The sequence below is a fragment of the Ovis aries genome, chromosome 2 (assembly GCF_016772045.2).
Source record: "Ovis aries strain OAR_USU_Benz2616 breed Rambouillet chromosome 2, ARS-UI_Ramb_v3.0, whole genome shotgun sequence".
NCBI lineage: Eukaryota > Metazoa > Chordata > Mammalia > Artiodactyla > Bovidae > Ovis > Ovis aries.
In genome coordinates, this window is record NC_056055.1 from 183,161,826 (window position 1) to 183,180,611 (window position 18,786).

The 18,786-nt window shown below is 42.9% G+C and overlaps 1 protein-coding gene across 4 annotated transcripts in view; it reads right to left on the reverse strand.

The window, feature by feature from the left end:
• The window catches only part of CCDC93 (coiled-coil domain containing 93), a 107,586-nt gene that overhangs the window by 69,055 nt on the left and 19,745 nt on the right, over positions 1–18,786 (reverse strand). For 2 of the 4 annotated variants that reach the window (XM_042243954.2, XM_027965026.3), the window contains exons 5-8: positions 17,340–17,438; positions 16,505–16,561; positions 3,590–3,690; positions 2,984–3,001 (exon numbers count right to left, since the gene is read on the reverse strand). In XM_042243954.2, coding sequence (XP_042099888.1) covers positions 2,984–3,001; positions 3,590–3,690; positions 16,505–16,561; positions 17,340–17,438 — 275 coding nt within the window. The remainder of the gene's footprint in view (positions 1–2,983; positions 3,002–3,589; positions 3,691–16,504; positions 16,562–17,339; positions 17,439–18,786) is intronic. The other 2 variants (XM_042243955.2, XM_027965027.3) reach the window with 1 other exon arrangement.

Genomic DNA, 18,786 nt, shown 5'->3' on the forward strand with positions numbered 1-18,786 from the left:
ATAGAGTTGCTTGTTTTCTGGGCTGCACAGTATAGAAAGGATGCTGGATGTTGACTAAGTAAAGTCTTGTACAGGATTTGGGTGGACATGTGCTTCTGTGTTGACACCAAAAAAGCACCTGCACTCACCCCACAGGGTACAATTATTTTGTATCATATGCACTCTGTTGAGCCCTGGAGGGGAGGAAATCTTCTCCACTCACTTTTTTTCTCTATACTTTTAAAGTTGAGGTTTAATTCATACAACATAAAATTCACCATTTTAAACTGCATATTTCAGCAGTTTTTAGTGTATACACTACTTTGTGTAACCACTGCTGCGCCACACATATAACTTTAGTATTCACCTACCCAAGTTATTCCAAACATATTTAAACATACTCAAATAACTAAAGCGTGTATTTAAAAATTTAACTTCATTATTAAGATTCTGTTTCTAAGCCACACTAGTCACACTGTAAGTGTTCAACAGTCACAGGTGGCTAGTGACCACTACATTAGACATCATCATTCTAGAAAACAAACATTCTAGTCTTCTTCCCTGGGGCACATTAAGACAGATATCAAATTATCTGGAACCCAGAACAAATCAGGGACATAAAAAGCCCTGAATACTGAAGACAATGGATTCTGTTCTTTGTTCATTCAATGAACATTTACTAAACACCTTCTGTGAACATGTCATGGGGCTTCAGAAGGGAAACAGGTTAGGAGAGATATGTTACATGCACTTAAAATGCACTTCCTCACTGGCAGCTTCATAGTGTGGTTAGGTGTGTAAGTTAGCTCCTAAAAGTTTACTGAACCATAATATAATTGAAATATTATAAAGATATCATTGCGTTTCAGTCTAAAATCAAAACTATGAGTCTTGTTTTTCCAACAACATAGTATTTAAAGAAATATACCTAAACATGTTTTTAACAAGACATACAGTCCTTAAGGCCCTCAGCACAGTTGTCCAGGTTCAAAATCTACCCTTGAGCAACTGAAAGTCAAAAAAGGGAGGAGAAACTGGGATGCTGGTCTCAAAGCCAGATGTTTTGTGGACCTAGGCTGAGTGACCTTTAACTGCAAAGAGGATACACTGTTTTCAGACCTTCTTACTTAACAGTCAAAATATTTTCCCTCTCGTCAAGAGGAGAAGTGAAGAGGAAAACAAGCACTGACAACAAATGAGGGATTTAGAGTCCTAGGTGTGGAGGGGAGCAACTAAGGGATGCCACAATGGTGAGAGAGAGGCTGGGAGGAGCAGAGTGAGTCCCAGAACCAGCAGGGGGCCAGCCCTGCTTGATGAGGAAGGGAAGCAAAGAGGGTAAGGCTTCTCTTAAATGGGCTGGAGGGAGGACTAGAACTGGGGGGGATGAGAACACAGGGACAAGGAAACTGAAAAGAGAGGCTCAGGATAGGATTCTCATTTGAATCCAAAAGTTGTATTTACGAGCATCTGAGAACCAAAATCTGCTGCTGCTAAGGATAATGAAGATGATGGTAGTGGTGGTGAAGATGCTGCTGCTGCTGCTGATGTGGTGGTGGCGGTGATAGCATCTAATAGTTGACATTTACTGTTTTCTACATGGAACAGACTGTCAAAGTCCCTCATAAAGACACTGTTATATGACCCTCATCTAATGGGAAAGATCTCCATGCAGTGGAGAGCACTGACTAGAACCCTAAGAGTCAAACAGCCAGATAGGAGGATAGGGGCCTTCCCAAGGGAAAGGAATAAATGAACCACTTCTCTGGGCTGTAAGTTTCATCCAATTTGGTCTGTCAGTTGTAATAACTCTTTAGTTGTTCAGTCTTGGAGCAAACAAAAAAGACTGGGTCTGTCTTCCTACGACCAAGAACCAAATTCTCACCAGAGGCTCAAACAACATTTTTAGATAATGATGATGACATGGTTTTGGAGTCCAACAGACCTGAGCTCAAGTCCCAGTTTGAGGCTCTTACTAGTTAACAGTTGACCTTGGGCAGGTTACTTTTTAACCTCTGTGAATGCTGTCTTCATCATTCTCAAAAAGGGGAATGAGCTGAATAAACCACCAGAATCCCCCACCTTCACAAAGTCACCCTCCCCTTATCAGAAAAGCTTAAAAAAAAAGAAAGAAAGAAAGAAAGAAAAATAACCCATCTCCTAAAAAACAACAACAACAAAAGCCTTCACCAAGCAGCTACCCCAGGCTTAGAAACCAGGAGCCAGCATGATCCCACCAACAAGAACTAAGGTGAGTACTGAGACACATATTGGATATTGGAAAAAATGAAGGTATGAACCATACAAACTAAAAAAAACACATTTCCCTGAGCTGCTTTTGGCTCTAGGACATGTGAGACTCGCAGAGGCTGTCTCCCCAGTTCTGGCTCCTGTGGACCAGCACAGCCTTGTCTGCCCTCTTGCAGCTGGGGGGTGGCTAGAAAGCCCCCATCACAGTGTCCAGTTGCACAAGGTCCCACACCCCAAAGGACCCCACACTTGGTTGTTGTTGCTAGCATGAAATTCTTAACGGTTAATCATTACTTATAACTCTTAACATGGGACCTTGCATTTTCATTTTATATTGGCCCCTGCAAATTATGGAGCTGGTCTGGAGGTGCCTGATTCAGAAGAGGAGTTCAATTCACAGCAGCAAATGGTGAGCATGGGGCAGCCCTCACATCTAGATAAGGGCCAGAAATAACAACTTCCTTTTAATGAAACAGACTAGCTTTCATTCTTAAGAGCCAGCATTACTCTCTCAAAAACAAACAAAAAGTGGCAACTGCAATTCCATTTGAGAGATGGAATTAGTAAGGCAATTAAACCTTAATTTCCTGCTGGTTCTCTCCAGCATCCTAGAGGGAGAAGCCACAGATGCTCACTCGGAGACACTAGCGGCAGTGCCCTTAGCTCCAGCCCCCCGGTGAGGGCTGGGTTATGAGCAGAGCAACACACAGCAACCACTCAGATGAGAGGGGAGGAAAGCACCAGGAGACATACTCACATCAAGGAATCAGTGACCCTAAGTAGAAAATGCAGGACATAAAGGAAGGTTAATACTCAGAGTCAAGCAAAAAAAAATTCAATGAGGAAAGGCACTTCTGTGTGTTTAAATGAAAACTGAGGCCAGAAGAATTTTTTTTTAAATTAGATATATTTTTAAGAAGTGACAAAACAACTTCTAAATTCTTCATTTTTCTGGTCAGGACAATTCACAGGAAACCAAAACTAGTATCTAACACAAAGTGAAGCTGCTTTAACTGAGGTTTCCCTGAAGATGTTTACAAATGGCAGGGACAAGGAGGGCAGCCCACCCAAGCCTCCATGAACACCCCCACATGCCTTGACTCCCCGAGGAGGGCAGAGCTGGGTTGAAGGAGGAATTTCAGAGATCAGGCTTTTCTACCACCATAAGGGAAGCTACCCACAGAAACTGGACTCATTTAACACCGGAGGGAAAAGTACTCGGTGTCGGAAATCTCGGGCCCAAAATTGTAAACTTGACTAGGTGAAAACCAACCAAGTTCATCCCAATGAAGTGATTTAAATCAGCTTTTCTTTTCAACAGTTTTATCAAATAGACACTTATAGACAGGGCCCCCTTCGTTACCGGCCATATTCCAAAAGCGTGGCATGGATCCGTGACTCTTCATCTAGCAGCTCCTCTGCTCCCTGCTGGCGTTTGTATTTCCGACGAGGTTTGTAAGCATCCTAAGAAGTGGATGAGGTGGAGAATTACCGAGGGTGAAAAGGCGGGTCTGGCCTGTCACGGGCGGGCCTTGCTCCCCGTGGTGGTGGTTGTACAGCTCCCCTGCAGGTAAACAGCCAGCTGGGGTGGCTGCCTTCAAGGCGTCTGCACTTTATTTTATGTTGTAGCAAATACTTCCACCCAAGCCACTATTGTCAACTTTGTTATATCTTGGCTGGGGCTTTTTCTATCCTATGACGCTTTAATATTTCATGCCGTCAAATTCATCAATCATCTTTTTTCCTAACTCAGGGACTGGTTTATATGTTACTTTTATAGATTATATTTAGCCTTTTAATCTATTTAGAATTTCTTCTGGTATAGTGAAACATTGGTATGTATAGATATATTTTTCTCTGGATGGAAAACTAAGAATCCCAACATCATAAATAGTCTATCCTTTTCTTGATTTAAAATGGCACACATATATACACATAAAACATGTACCAATATTATCCTCTGCACTTCTTGTTTAATGAGTATCCTGTATCCATTGTTCTTTTTCAAATTTCCTGGACATTCTTACACATTTTCTCTTCCAAATGAATTGCAGTATCAGCTTGTCAAGTTCATTATGAACAACTGTTGAGCTTGGATTAGAATCACACCAAATTTATAGATAACTTTGGGACGATCCGACATCTGTGTATTACTGAATCTTGCCTTGAAAAGCAAGATTTATCTCTATTTAAATCTGTTTCATCCCTTAATAAAATTTTCCAGAAAGAAATACAAATTTTTCACAGTCCCTACATATACAGACCTTTCTACCATCCAGAGACATAAAACTGCAACAATCACCGATATAGATGTTAACCTAGCATACTTAAAAAAAAAAAATTCTTTCATGGCAAAAGAAATCTCAAATTCTTAAACTCTTATACCAAAAAAGGAAAGTTGATATAAATCCTTCAGAGATATATCTATTTTTACAGAAGTGTTTGAGGTTTATCCTCAAAAAAAAAAAAACAACACATAAAACACAAAATGCATTATAAACTTCCAATGATTTTTAAATTATTAGAGTATTATTTAGTTATAAATGTAGATCCACCTTGTGTAGGACACATACTGAAACTGCACATATATATATTTTCTAAACAAAGTATATGGCATGTAGTAGGTGCTCAATTAATTTAGGTCGTCACCCTGAGATGACCTGGTTTACCATTCTACCCCAAATATACGTCCTTCTTGACTGCCAACTGGCATCAAATAATACCTTAATAATATTTGTTCAGGGCTCTAGGTACAAGTAGGCAGCTGTTTGTGCAAGGTACTTCAGTTTGCTCCTGGATCTTTTCTTTCCCACTGGCAGAGTTTGCTTGGTGGCTCAGATGGTAAAGACTCTGCCTGCAACGTGGGAGATCCAGGTTTGATCCCTGGGTCAGGAAGATTCCCTGGGGAAGGTAATGGCAACCCACTTCAGTATTCTAGTCTGGGAAACCTCATGGACAGAGGACACTGGTGGGCTACAGTCCATGGGGTCACAAACAGTTGGACATGACTGAAGCGACTCAGCACATACAGGAACGTCGCTCAGTCGTGTCTGACTTTTTGTGGCACCATGGACTGTAGCCTACCAGGCTCCTCTGTCCATGGGATTTTCCAGGCAATAGTACTGGAGTGGATTGCCATTTCCTTCTCCAGCGGATCTTCCTGACCCAGGGATTGAACCCGGGTCTCCCGCATTGTAGACAGACGCTTTACCATCTGAGCCGCCAGGCAAGTCCCAGCACATACACATACACAAAATCTCCACTTGGACATCAGCAGGACAAGCACTACTATCTGGTTTCTCCAGACCGTGGTATTTTTAGGCTAATCAAAATTGTTCCCCTCTTGATAATTCTGGTTAACTTTATTATCATCTCACTTTTTATTAAGAAAAGTTTCAAGCATACAGAAAAACATCCTTTCTGTAACATCTATAATTTCAACTATTTTGTGAAAAAGAAATGAAACAGGTTCTGGGATGATCCTGGAGGGTTGTTATAACTCGCTGCCACAGGTATTCCTGGTGCTGGTGCTTACATGAACATGAATAGGAAGCTATAAATAACAAATCAGATTTATGGGGAAATGAAAACCATAATAAACTGGTATGACATCAGTTACTGTGTACGATTTAATTTCCATGGAGCTCTACTATTTACAGCAGCACTATATAATTGAGCTTAACTGCTACCTTCCTTAGTTACCATTCATAGAATCAATGACCCAGACAGGAAGTTAGGCTCTTCTAAAAAAGGACTGACTCCAAAACAATAGCATACTTGAAACCAACAGCACAAGGACCTTTTATTCAGCCAAACAATGACAACGTTGGCCTTTGTGCAATTATTCCTTATACTTTAAAGCACCTCATACACATCTCACTTTTTACATTTTATAACTATACAGTGGGCAGAAGCACGGTAGATGCTATTACCTCCACCTTGCTACTAAAGAAGCAGAGAACAAATAATTTGTCCAGGATTTCTCGAATAGGTACCCAGGTTGCTAGTCCCAAGGTTTCCTACTATACTAACTTGCCTCAGCCACTAGTCACTTCAGCGGAGCCATCTCACAAGACTATACAATGTGAAGTGGCCACATGGATCATTACAATGGTCTGCTTGAGTAAAGGACCTATATGTTCCCAGGCCAAGTATAAAGAACTATTACCAAGTCACCCTTTAAAGAAATGAGTCAGGAACACTGATGTCTAGTCCTGTCTCTGTCATTAACAAGCTGTATGACCCTGGGACCCAGTTTCCCTCAATGGACCTTTTTCCATATCTGCACAATGAGGGGTGGACTAACAGATTTTGAAGGAGACTCCTAGTCTCTCATTCTTTGTGTTTTTTTAACCCTGAAAAGATGAGTTGGTAGCATAATTCCATGAGTAATTTAAAGTCAGAGGTTATTTTTTAACTATTCTTTCTAAAAAACATGACATCAGCTTCTCTTTGGCCATTCAGTTCAGTTCAGTTGCTCAATCGTGTCTGACTCTTTGCGACCCCATGAATTGCAGCACGCCAGACCTCCCTGTCCATCACCAACTCCCGGAGTTCACTCAGACTCACGTCCATCGAGTCCGTGATGCCATCCAGCCATCTCATCCTAAGTCGTCCCCTTCTCCTCCTGCCCCCAATCCCTCCCAGCATCAGGGTCTTTTCCAATGAGTCAACTCTTCGCATGAGGTGGCCAAAGTACTAGAGTTTCAGCTTTAGCATCATTCCTTCCAAAGAATACCCAGGACTGATCTCCTTTAGAATGGACTGGTTGGATCTCCTTGCAGTCCAAGGGACTCTCAAGAGTCTTCTCCAATACTACAGTTCAAAAGCATCAATTCTTCGGTGCTCAGCTTGGTAGTAATAGTAATTGTTATCACTTATTGAAAGTGTGGTATGTGTCAGGCATATACTGCTCTATATGCGCTACCCACTTGACCTTCACATCCATAAGGGCAGTTATCTTTGTCTTATGTATACAGACGATGGAACAGGCACAGAGGTTAGACAGCTTGCCCATGGTTACAAATGCAATAAATGAAAGAGAAGACTTCAGAACTGAGACTCTCAAGCACCTGCATGATGTGTCCTACCTCAACTGTGATCACCCTTCATGCTGGGCCCTGATCATCTGCTCAGCATATGGCAAAGGAAACATGAGTGTCGTTGGGGTTAAAAAGTTAAAGTGACCCCTCTGTAAAGCAGAGACTTGTGTACAGTGAGTGGTCCAGCTCTCCACTTCGCAGGACTGGCCAGAAGTCAGGATCACCCATCAGAGCCATTCCTCTGGGTCACATTCCAAATGGCAGGGAAGGGGTGGGAAGAGTTCAGCTGTGTCTGCAACAACGCCCCCGTCAGTGCCCCTCAGCTACGGCAGGCGACCCCTTCATGAAATAACCAGTGGGCAGCAAGACAGCCACTGACAGCCACTGCCCTCCAGAGCTCCAGGGGGCCGGACCACACCATACTCTGCAGGAAGCACATCTCATTTTCCCAGAGCTCACCTGGCAGCCCAAAACTGACTCTAACAGATAACTCCGCCCACCAGTCGCTGAACAAACACTGCCTTCCACCCAAAGGGGCTCCGCTGATGTCCCCACCAGCAAGCACAGGGCCCTAAAACATCTCCTAAGAAAAAATTATTCTGAGACAAACAGGTTTGTCTTCATTTTCGCATTAATAAAACCACCACTACCACCACCACAAAAACGAAGCCCCTGGGAACTGAGTGGAGGGAATGATGAGATGGATGGATGGCAGTCATGTCTGTGGGTAGGTAAGTTAGCTGGGGAGGAAGGTTTTCTCCAGACATCCCCTATATCTTGTTCATTCGCTATTCTCTCTTACAAGAGCTCTGCTGTGCGGGTCTGTGTTCTGCTGTGAGGTTTAGGTAAGTCCCATTTCAGACCCCCTTCAAACTGTATCAAACAGCTTAACTTGGTGGGTAAGAAAGAGGCTGCTGTTTTGTACACATGAGCCAAGATGGCTTCTGTATATTGACTCCTAGGTTTATTTCTTCACAGCATGCTGAGACCCACTGCTCAAAACCCTCCAACTCTTTACACACCCAATTATTCACAAGATGCCCCAGTAAGCAGAGTTTTAGCCGTTTACAGCCTGTCCACACTGCATGCTCTGCAAAACTGCCCCATCATTTCTGAACCACAGATAGGAGAAGCCCAAGACTATAAAAACTCCAGACTGTAGCTGCCCTCAAATATCTCTAACCCACCAGGGGCTTCCTGCCCCAGCCCTGCCCTGGGTTCCCTTGCTTTCTTTCCTCCCCTTCTGGACTTTGGCCCCCGTGCCTAGGCCTCAGGATGGCTGCACACTGTGAGAGCCTCCCCACCCTGCAGGCAAACCTCTTAAAGCATTGCCTAAATAGAGCCTGAGGTGCTACTGACCCTGACCCATCACATCTTTCCCCCTGATGAGCCCCAAAGTCCCCTGCATCCCTTACAGCTGCAGTGTCCCTACTTTCAGCCCACACTCTAGAATGCAGCTGGGCACACAGTGAATGCCTAGTTATTAATGCTATTACTGAATGAACATATGGAGTCAGACAGACAGGGTTTAATCCTTGCCCCTTTGCTATCTGTCTGGTTTGGGGCAAATTAACCCCTGAGGTCTACCATCTGTGAAACAGGTATATGGAGAGAGACAGAAGGATTAGTCAATCTATCTATTTAACATATCTGACACAAGGAGATCCAGCCAGTCCATCCTAAAGGAGATCAGTCCTGGGTGTTCACTGGAAGGACTGATGCTGAAGCTGAAACTCCAATACTTTGGCCACTTGATGCGAAGAGCTAACTCACTTGAAAAGACCCTGATGCTGGGAAAGATTGAGGGCAGGAGGAGAAGGGGAAGACAGAGGGTGAGACTGTTTGACGGCATCACCGACTCGATGGACATGGTTTGGGTGAACTCCGGGAGTTGGTGATGGACAGGGAGGCCTGCAGTGCTGCGGTTCATGGGGTCGCAGAGTCGGGCATGACTGAGTGACTGAACTGAACTGACATACATTAAGGGTTAAGATATACATACACGTGTGTTTTTGCTGCTATTAATAAAATGTACCAATACATATTTTTTCTTGTGTTGCCACATGTACATTTTACGTCCTAGGTGGAAAGGCCCTCCTCATGGTGTTTCCATGGAAGAGCACAGTGGAGTTTTAAATTATATAGTCTTTTAGGGGACCGATAAGAACTCTTTTTTTTTTTTTTAATTTTGTCCCCTCTGGTCTCATACAAAATTCTAAACATTACCAAAAAATATTCAACAAACCATAACTAAACATATTTTGGGGGGCTCTGGATAAAATTTCACAGCTGCTCTTTACTAAAGGCTGAGACGGAGCAAAAGACCTCACTGCACAGGTCCCAGGTACTTCATGAATATGTAAGGCTGACAGCTCAGAAAAGGAGGAAGCAATCTGTAAAATAGCACATAAGGTGAGACACATAAGCAATCATGATGCTGAAGTAGAAGGGGTAAGGGGAGGACTGTCCTGGGTGGCAACAGTTTCATTTTTGCATATCCTTTGAAAATACTACCTCCCATCAAGCAGGCTTTCTACAAACCAGTCAGTTATTCTATAAAACGGGGATATGACGAAGTCAAGAAAAGAATATATTTCAAAGGCGAAGCAAAAGTACTGGGAATAACCCCTAGGAGGAAGTAAAATGAGGCCAAGACAAAAAGAGCTCAGAAGTTAAAAGTTCACACAACAACCTTTCTGCCAGGCAATCTGGCAAGAGGTCCTACAGACTGGGGCATAACCTCTGAACCAATTTCACTTCAAGGAAATGTAACCCAAGCAAATAATTAAAGATGAAAAAAAGTTAGCTATGGGGATGCCCTACATAATAGCCAGAAAAAAAAAAAAAAAAACAAAAAAAAAAAACCCCAAACCAAAGAACAAAACAAAACCCAAAAAAACAAACTAAGCTAGTTAAATTAGTACCACACAATGTGTAATGTTCAACCACTAAAAATGCTGCAGGGGCTTATTTACTGGCATGGAAATATAACCTTGATTATATTCTTGAGCAAAACAAGCACACAATAAAACAGAATATACAGTACCGTGCTATTTTTTTGTAATCTCTAATTCTCTATATTAATATCCATAACTCTTATATTTCCTACTTGGAATATCAGTGGTTATCCCTGGCTGGTGGTACCAAGGATGATTTAGTCTTTGTACTCTTTCTCCATTTCCTAATTTTTCCTTATTATTACTGCAGCACTAGTATATAAGAAAAACTATTTTATAAAATTGAAAATCATGCACCAAAAAATACAGATGAGCCACACAACCAAGGACAAGGGCAGAAAATTGGAACAGTCCTACAAAGATGGATAAAGACAAGAATACGCTAAAAATTTTTGAAAAAATTAAAACATTTAATATTTATTTTTGAAAGGATGTTATATCTAAGCAAGAGTAAAGTCTGCTTGTTGAGGCACAATGAAACATGTTAACAGATGGGAAAAAAAGGCAACACAACACAACCGTCTCCACTTGGCATCCGTTCTCCAGCTAGACAAACGGTCTTCAGTGGGGCAGGCACAGCAGATGCCCTCATAAGGGCAGTGCACCCAGCCACTCTGCATGCATTTGACTCTCTGGGACCCTGATGACTACTATCCGAAGGTCCTGAAATCAGTCAGGAACATTACTGCAGAGTTAGTGTCAGGGATATGTGAGAAATAAGATACCAGGTGAAGAGTGAGAAAACTAGAGAAGCACCAGCACCTGTTGTGTCTGAGGAGTCAGATGGAAAATCAAAACCTGGCTGCCTCTTCTCAGCTCTGCAACTGTGCAGGGATTTTACTAGCTTTTCTCAGTTTCAACTTCTTATAAAATGGAAAAATAACACATAAGTCCTGAGTGTTGATGAGAACTAAATGAGATAATGCTTGTAAACCTAATTATATGCCAAGCACACAGGAGGCATTCAATCAGTACATGGTAGCTGCATTCATCTTTTATAAAAGGCTGGCTCTAGAAACCTGCCACCATATGTTAAACTGAATTATAATCCTTAATTTATCATTCAGAATTTAAATTTGGGATTCTACGGAATAGACTGGCCTGTAAGGGGCAGGTAAGAAAGTGATGAGCCATGTGGAGGGCAGAACTGGGGAGGAGAAGAAAACACCCTTCAGAACCTGACACTTGCAAAGAACCACACCCTGGTAATGTAGGAAAGACTTCATTCCTTTTCCTTGCTTCCCTGGTGGCTCAGACAATAAAGAATCTGCCTGCAATGTGGGACACCTGGGTTCCATCACTGGGTTGGGAAGATCCCCTGGAGAAAGGCATGGCAACCCACTCTTAATATTCTTGCCTGGAGAATCCCATGGACAGAGGAGCCTGGTAGGCTACCGTCCATGGGATCACAAAGAGGTGGACACGACTGAGCAACTTTCACACTTCACACTCATTTCTTTTACAAGGGGAGGGACTCTCTGTGAGGAGAGTGACTAGAAACAAAACCCAGCAAGTTGTTCTATATCTTACAGGGGTCACAAGAAGATAACTGCTATGCACACTTGACTGTCTGACAAGTTCCTGGGACTCTCATTCTAAGGCTGCAAGGAAGCATGTGCAGAGCTGTGGGTGAGCAGGAAGGAAATTAATGGCAACAGGGTTCAATTAAGAAACCTAAGAAGGCAGCATCTGGAAGTAAGAACTTTCAGCAGACAAAGAAGAATATAAACAAACAAAACCCAAAGGCCACCTCTGGCCATCCATAAAAATTCTTTATCATTACAGCAGTAATGTAACACCAGATGGTCAATACAGAAAACAGACTGATTATATTCCTTCCAGCCAAAGATGGAGAAGCTCTACATAGTCATCAAAAACAAAACCAGAAGCTGACTGTGGCTCAGATCATGAACTCCTGATTGCCAAATTCAGACTTAAATTGAAGCAGCAAAAACCACTAGACCATTCAGGTATGACCTAAACCAAATCCCTTATGATTATACACTGAACGTGACAAAAAGATTCAAGGGATTAGATCTGACAGACAGAGTGCCTGAAGAACTATGGACGGAGGTTCATGACATTGCACAGGAGGCAGGTATCAAGAAAAAGAAATGCAAAAACAAATGGTTCTCTGAGTAGGCCTTGCAAATAGCTTTGAAAAAAAGAAGAGAAGAGAAAAGCAAAGGAGAAAAGGAAAGATAAATGCATTTGAATGCAGAGTTCCAAAGAATAGCAAGGAGAGATAAGAAAGCCTTCCTCAGTGATCAATGCAAAGAAAGAGGAAAACAAGAGAATGGGAACCACTGGAAATCTCTTCAAGAAACTTAGAGATACCAAGAGAACATCTCATGAAAAGCTGGGCACAGTAAATGATAGAAATGGTATGGACCTAACAGAAGCTAAAGATATTAAGAAGAGGTGGCAAGTATACACAGAACTACACAGAAAAGATCTTCATGACCCAGATAACCATGATGGTGTGATCACTCACCTAGAGCCAGACATCCTGGAATGCGAAGTCAAGTAGGTCTTAGGAAGCATCACTAGGAACAAAACTAGTAAAGGTGATAGAATTCCAGTTGAGTTATTTCAAATCCTAAAAGATGATGCTGTGAAGGTACTGCACTCAATATGCCAGCAAATTTGGAAAACTCAGCACTGGCCACAGGACTGGAACAGGTCAGTTTTCATTTCAATCCCAAAGAAAAGCAATGCCAAAGAACGCTCAAACTATTGCACAATTGCACTCATCTCACACACTAGCAAAGTAATGCTCAAAATTCTCCAAGCCAGGCTTCAATAGTACATGAACTGAGAACCTGAAGATGTTCAAGCTGGATTTAGAAAAGGCAGAGGATCCTGAGATCAAATTGCCAACATCTGTTGGATCACTGAAAAAGCAAGAGAGTTCCAGAAAAATATCTACTTCTGCTTTATTGACTACACCAAAGTCTTTGACTGTGTGGATCACAACAAACTGTGGATAATTCTTAAAAAGATGGGAGTACCAGACCACCTTACCTGCCTCCTGAGAAATCTCTATGCAGGTGAAGAAGCAACAGTTAGAACCGGACATGGAACAACTGACTGGTTCTAAATCGGGAAAGGAGTATGTCAAGGCTGTATATTGTCACCCTGCTTATTTAACTTATATGCAGAGTACATCGTGAGAAATGCTGGACTGGATGAAGCACAAGCTGGAATCAAGATTGCTTAGGGAAATATCAATAACCTCAGATATGGAGATGACACCACCCTTATGGCAGAAACAGAAGAACTAAAGAGCCTCTTGATGAAAGTGAAAGAGGTGAGTGAAAAAGTTGGCTTAAAACCCAACATTCAGAAAACTAAGATCATGGCATCTGGTCCCATCACTTCATGGCAAATAGATGGGGAAACAGTGGCAGACTTTATTTTGGGGGGCTCCAAAATCACTGCAGATGGTGACTGTAGCCATGAAATTAAAAGACACTTGTTCCTTGGAAGAAAAGCTATGACCAACCTAGACAGCATATTAAAAAGCAGAGACATTACTTTGCCAACAAAGGTCCGTCTAGTCAAAGCTATGGTTTTTCTAGTAGTCATGTACAGATGTGAGAGTTGAGCACCGAGGAATTGATGCTTCTGAACTGTGGTGCTGGAGAAGACTCTTGAGAATCCCTTGGACAGCAAGGAGATCCAACTAGTCCATCCTAAAGGAAATCAGTCCTGAATATTCTTTGGAAGAACTGATGCTGAAGCTCCAATACTTTGGCCATGTGATGTGAAGAACTGACTCATTTGAAAAGACCCTGATGGTGGGAAAGTTTAAAGGCAGGAGGAGAAGGGGATGACAGAGGATGAGATGGTTGGATGGCATCACCGATTCAATGGACATGAGTTTGAGTAAGCTCCACGAGTTGGTGATGGACAGAGAAGCCTGGCATGCTGCAGTCCATGGGGTTGCAAAGAGTTGGACACGACTGAGCAACTGAACTGAACAACAGTAAATGTACTGGCAGTCAACTGAGGAGTAAGTTCACACATTTCAAAAAGGAAATAAACTAAGCAATTTGAACTATTAATCAAAGAAGACCTCCAATTTTTTCTCCATTTTCCTGTATCTTGATTTTTTAAAGAGCTGCAGACAGCATTTTATCTAGCATTTTATTGCATCCTGGCTCTGTCATCACCAATGTGACCTTGGGCAACCTAAATAACCAATCTGTGCCTTAGTTTCGTCAACTGTCAAAAAAAAATACTATTACTTCATAGGGCTGTTGTGAGGATTAGATAAGTTACATACAAATGTTTAGAACAACGTTTGAACACTACATATTTGTCATTATCTCCTTAAATTCCTTTAAGAATTTAAGTCACATTGCTAAGCAGAAGACAATTTTCTTTAAAAGCTCCATTACAAATGAAAAGAGGAAATAATATGTCTCTAGAGGACTGAAATATTTAATAGGTTAAGGGATATCAGGCCCAGTTTCATTGACAGGATAATCAACAGCTACACTGGCCTTTTTATTCTTGGTGACACAGTCAAAAAATGTAATGTTTCTCACTCTCTCTTAAGGGCTCCAAGTGAGATTTACACATGAGGATATTCAATAAACATTAACTGTTTTTGTTTTTTTTTTTAACTTTTGGGCTTCCCTGGTGGCTCAGTGCTAAAGAACCTGCTCGCAAACCCAGGAGACATGGATTTGATCCCTGCGCCAGGAAGGTCACCTGGGGAAAGAAATCGCAACCCCCGCCAGCATTCTTGTCTGAAAAATCTGAGGGACAGAGGAGCCTGTGGGCTACAACCCATGGGGTTGCAAAGAGTCAGACATGACTTAGCAACTAAACAACAAATTTTTCATTTTACTGTTTTTGAAAAGGTGATAAGAGATTTAGTATAAAATTCAAATAGGGCAGAGTTTATGGGGAAAAGAGAATTTCTCTTCCTCTCCTGCTCCTGGCTCCCCAGCTCTCTGTATCTGAGGTAACACTGTCATCTAATTCTCAGTTCTTTCCAGAAATGAAGCATCACTTAAAACAAGGGAAAGCAATAGCACACCCAACCAACTGGTTATTATTTGTCATGAAAATGCGATCAGGAGAAATCTTTAACAGCATACGATGCTCTACCGGTGAGGAGGGAAAAAACTATAAATTTATATTCAAAGTATAATTCTAATTCACTATAAAAATACACATTAAAAACACGGAAGAAATATGTCCAAAAGTGGCTGTTTCTGTATTGTTAGATTAAGGCTGACCTTTTTTCCTCTGACTGATCAACTTTTTCAAAGAAAACTTTAAAGATGTTCTAAACTCAACATCTATTTCACAACAAGGAAAAAAAAATTACTCTACTATTTTATCATATATTTTTATTATTAACACTTACTAGTGCCACCAAATCTGAAAACCACATCCAGCTTCAGAATGTAACTTAAAGGTTTTCCATACCTCACTTTTCCCAAATGGAATTGTGGGAAGATACAAATTATAACCATAAGCTGACAAGACTTTTAAATGAGCATTTCATGTCTTTCATCCTCAAGCTACTGTTACTCTTTTCAGAGTAATCACCAGGGGAGATTACATATTTACTCTTACAGTTACAAAAAAAGGGGGGGGCAAAATAATTCAATACATTATTTTCTAAAGAAAGAGAACTTACACCTAGGCATTGAGGCTTCGTTTTCATGTAGGAAGGGTTGGGGGGTGAGGAGTGGGTGGCGCTGACTAGGTTCTGCTGGGCTCTGGCCCTGAGTGTTTAGAGAAGGCCCAAAGCTCTCCTCTGGCCCTTGTGCTGGGTAACTGCGCATGTGGATACAGACCCTGTGGTTGAGGCACGCTGCACATGGGACAAACGTCATCTTGGAGTTTCCCACACAAAGCTCAGAAGCTGCCTTTCCAAAGCCACCAAGGCAGTGATAACCTCTGCATCAGTTTTAGTTCGTCATTTGTTCTCTGGAGCTATGTGAAGTTTGAAGTTTATAGTCACCACTGGCACAAATGAGGAAGGGCTCTGAGTCTGGAAACTAAGGAGAACACAGGGCAGCGGCTGTGGCACGTTCTACCCTGAACGCCGGCATTAGATACTGGGCACGCACAACAGGCAGCACCTCCCTCACACATTGAGGTCAGCTGCTGGGCAATCCCCACAGACAGAAACCTCAGGGAGTGCTGGTATGGGGGCGGTGGGGGCAGAGGCTTCTGCGATTTGAATCAAAGGGCTACTTGGAAGCTATGACCCTATGATCTTCCCTGACAGGAGAACTCGGGCAGGGAACTCACAGAGAGGTCAACAACTGTCCTGATGGCCTTTTCTTTCCTCTTGATGAAGTCATCATCCTGCAAGACAAGAATACACAGGGATGAAACAAATCCTGTGTAAAGACTGAAACTCAATTAGACTGCTCAGCAATCCGTCTTATAAACTGACTTCTCATCACAACTTTGTCTGAAAAAGTCTCAATTTTCTAACAAATTGGAATACACTGAGCGTGAAAAAAGTAAGGGCCTCTGTTAAGGGCTCCAAAACAGATCCCTACAGCTGGTAAGAAAAAAGGGGACCACAGAGTGTAGAGGCGAAGACAAGTGTTCTCAGTCCAAATCCTCTGAGTTCTGAGACCTCAGCAAGCTACCTCACCTCTAAGCCTCAGCTTCTCCAGGGGCAGGAGTGATCATAAGGATCAAGAAGCAGAAGGCATGTAGTGCTCTGGGACTGGAAAGTAGCAGGGACCTGACAGAAATCAGCAGTTACTGGTGCTGTCATTACCACTTAACTGCTACTACAGGTGTGTCATCCTAAGCAGAGAGTCTCTTGAAAAGCTTCATACAATTATATAGAAATATGCTCATGTTCTTATAATTTAATAAAAGGTCTGGATCAACTACCAAAATTTAGAGAAAAGGACAAAATTATAGAGCTTGGCACTCAGTGCCCATTCAAAGAGCGCAATTCAAATGAACCAGGAGGTCCAGTTTCAGTGCTGACCAGGTGGGCGCAGAGATGCCATACAGTTGGGTAGGAGCACAGGGGAGCCTGAGCTTACTCTGCTTCTTCCAGGGGGGTCCCTAACCGTGCACTCAAGTTCTCAGCTGGACAAGGAAAGAGCAGAACACTGACCTCAGGTAGACTGTAGGTTTTCTGGAACTGGGATATGGAGTAGGAGCGGATGTAGTCACCCATCTCTTCTTTTGTTTCTATAGCTCGCTTCACCAGCCACTGGGGAAGAAAGTGCAGAAATGTGAGCTAATGGGGATGAAACACGGCAAAATAAAGGGTAAAGACCAACTCAGTGATGGCATAGGTCCTGAACCTGAATCCCATAACATGAAGTAACCAGGTGACAAGCAACCATCAATACACACTGCCCTGCAGGGAAATCAGCCGCTGGTCATCTGGATGCTGAGATCAGGCGGATTGGAGCTGACAGCCTCAGAGAAACCTTTGAGCCTTGCTCCAGGTGCCCAGGCCTCAGTTTCCTTCTCTGCTAAAGTGGAGGGCAGAGTATCATTTCCTTTCACCTCACAGAGCGACTGCAGAGCAAATGAAACACAAGTACCAGGTGGCTCTGTAAATACTGGAGCCCAGCACAAACACAGCTGCTCCCCAAAGCTTCCTGCGTCTAATGGCAGACCTTAATGGAACTCTCTCCAACTTGTGCTGCTTGTGCCACAGACCAGAGGACGGAAAGAGAACCAGTGAGAATACCTAGCGTAACCCTTGTCTGATAGGTGAAAAAATCCCTTGGATATTCAGATTTGAGACCACGTGTACCAAGGACAAGCCTCAGACCTCAGATGTAGCTTAGCACTCACAGCATTCATACAACACTGTAAGGTAATGGGCACTGACCGCGGTTTACAGAACTAGCTCAGAGAGACGACATTAATCCGTCTAGTGATCCATAGCCAGCAGCTGCTGGCCACAACCCGGAGGGTCCACCACCAGGACATGGCATGTCTGGGCTTCATGCAATGTTTCCCAGATCTACGGAGCTGACATGTGCAAGAAGCCACTCCTCATGTCTGCTGACTTACACCTCCAGGGAGCTGAAACATTTCCCTGCACACACCCACACCCCACAACCTGTGGAAGGCCCAGCCACTGAGTGTGAGAATGCAAAGTACAAAGACAACCTTTACGTTTTCTCCTGACTGCACTCATTCCCATTATTACTGAAGACCTTTGTGGAGATGTGCCATGCTCTCTTCAGGGAGCTACAACATTTCAGGGGAAGTTTCTATACGGCTATTGTGCTGCCTCAGAAGGCACAGCTGTACACAGCACAGGGCTCCTGCTCAGGAATGGCAGGAAACTCAAGTAAACGAAACTCAAGTAAAGGAAATGCCAGGAAGCAGTTTGCCCACAAAAGCAGTTCAGTTCAGTCGCTCAGTCATGTCTGACTCTTTGCAACCCCATGAACTGCAGCATGCCAGGCCTCCCTGTCCATCACCAACTCCCGGAGTTCACTCAGACTCATGTCCATTGAGTCCGTGATGCCATCCAGCCATCTCATCCTCTGTCGTCCCCTTCTCCTTCTGCCTTCAGTCTTTGCCAGCAGCAGGGT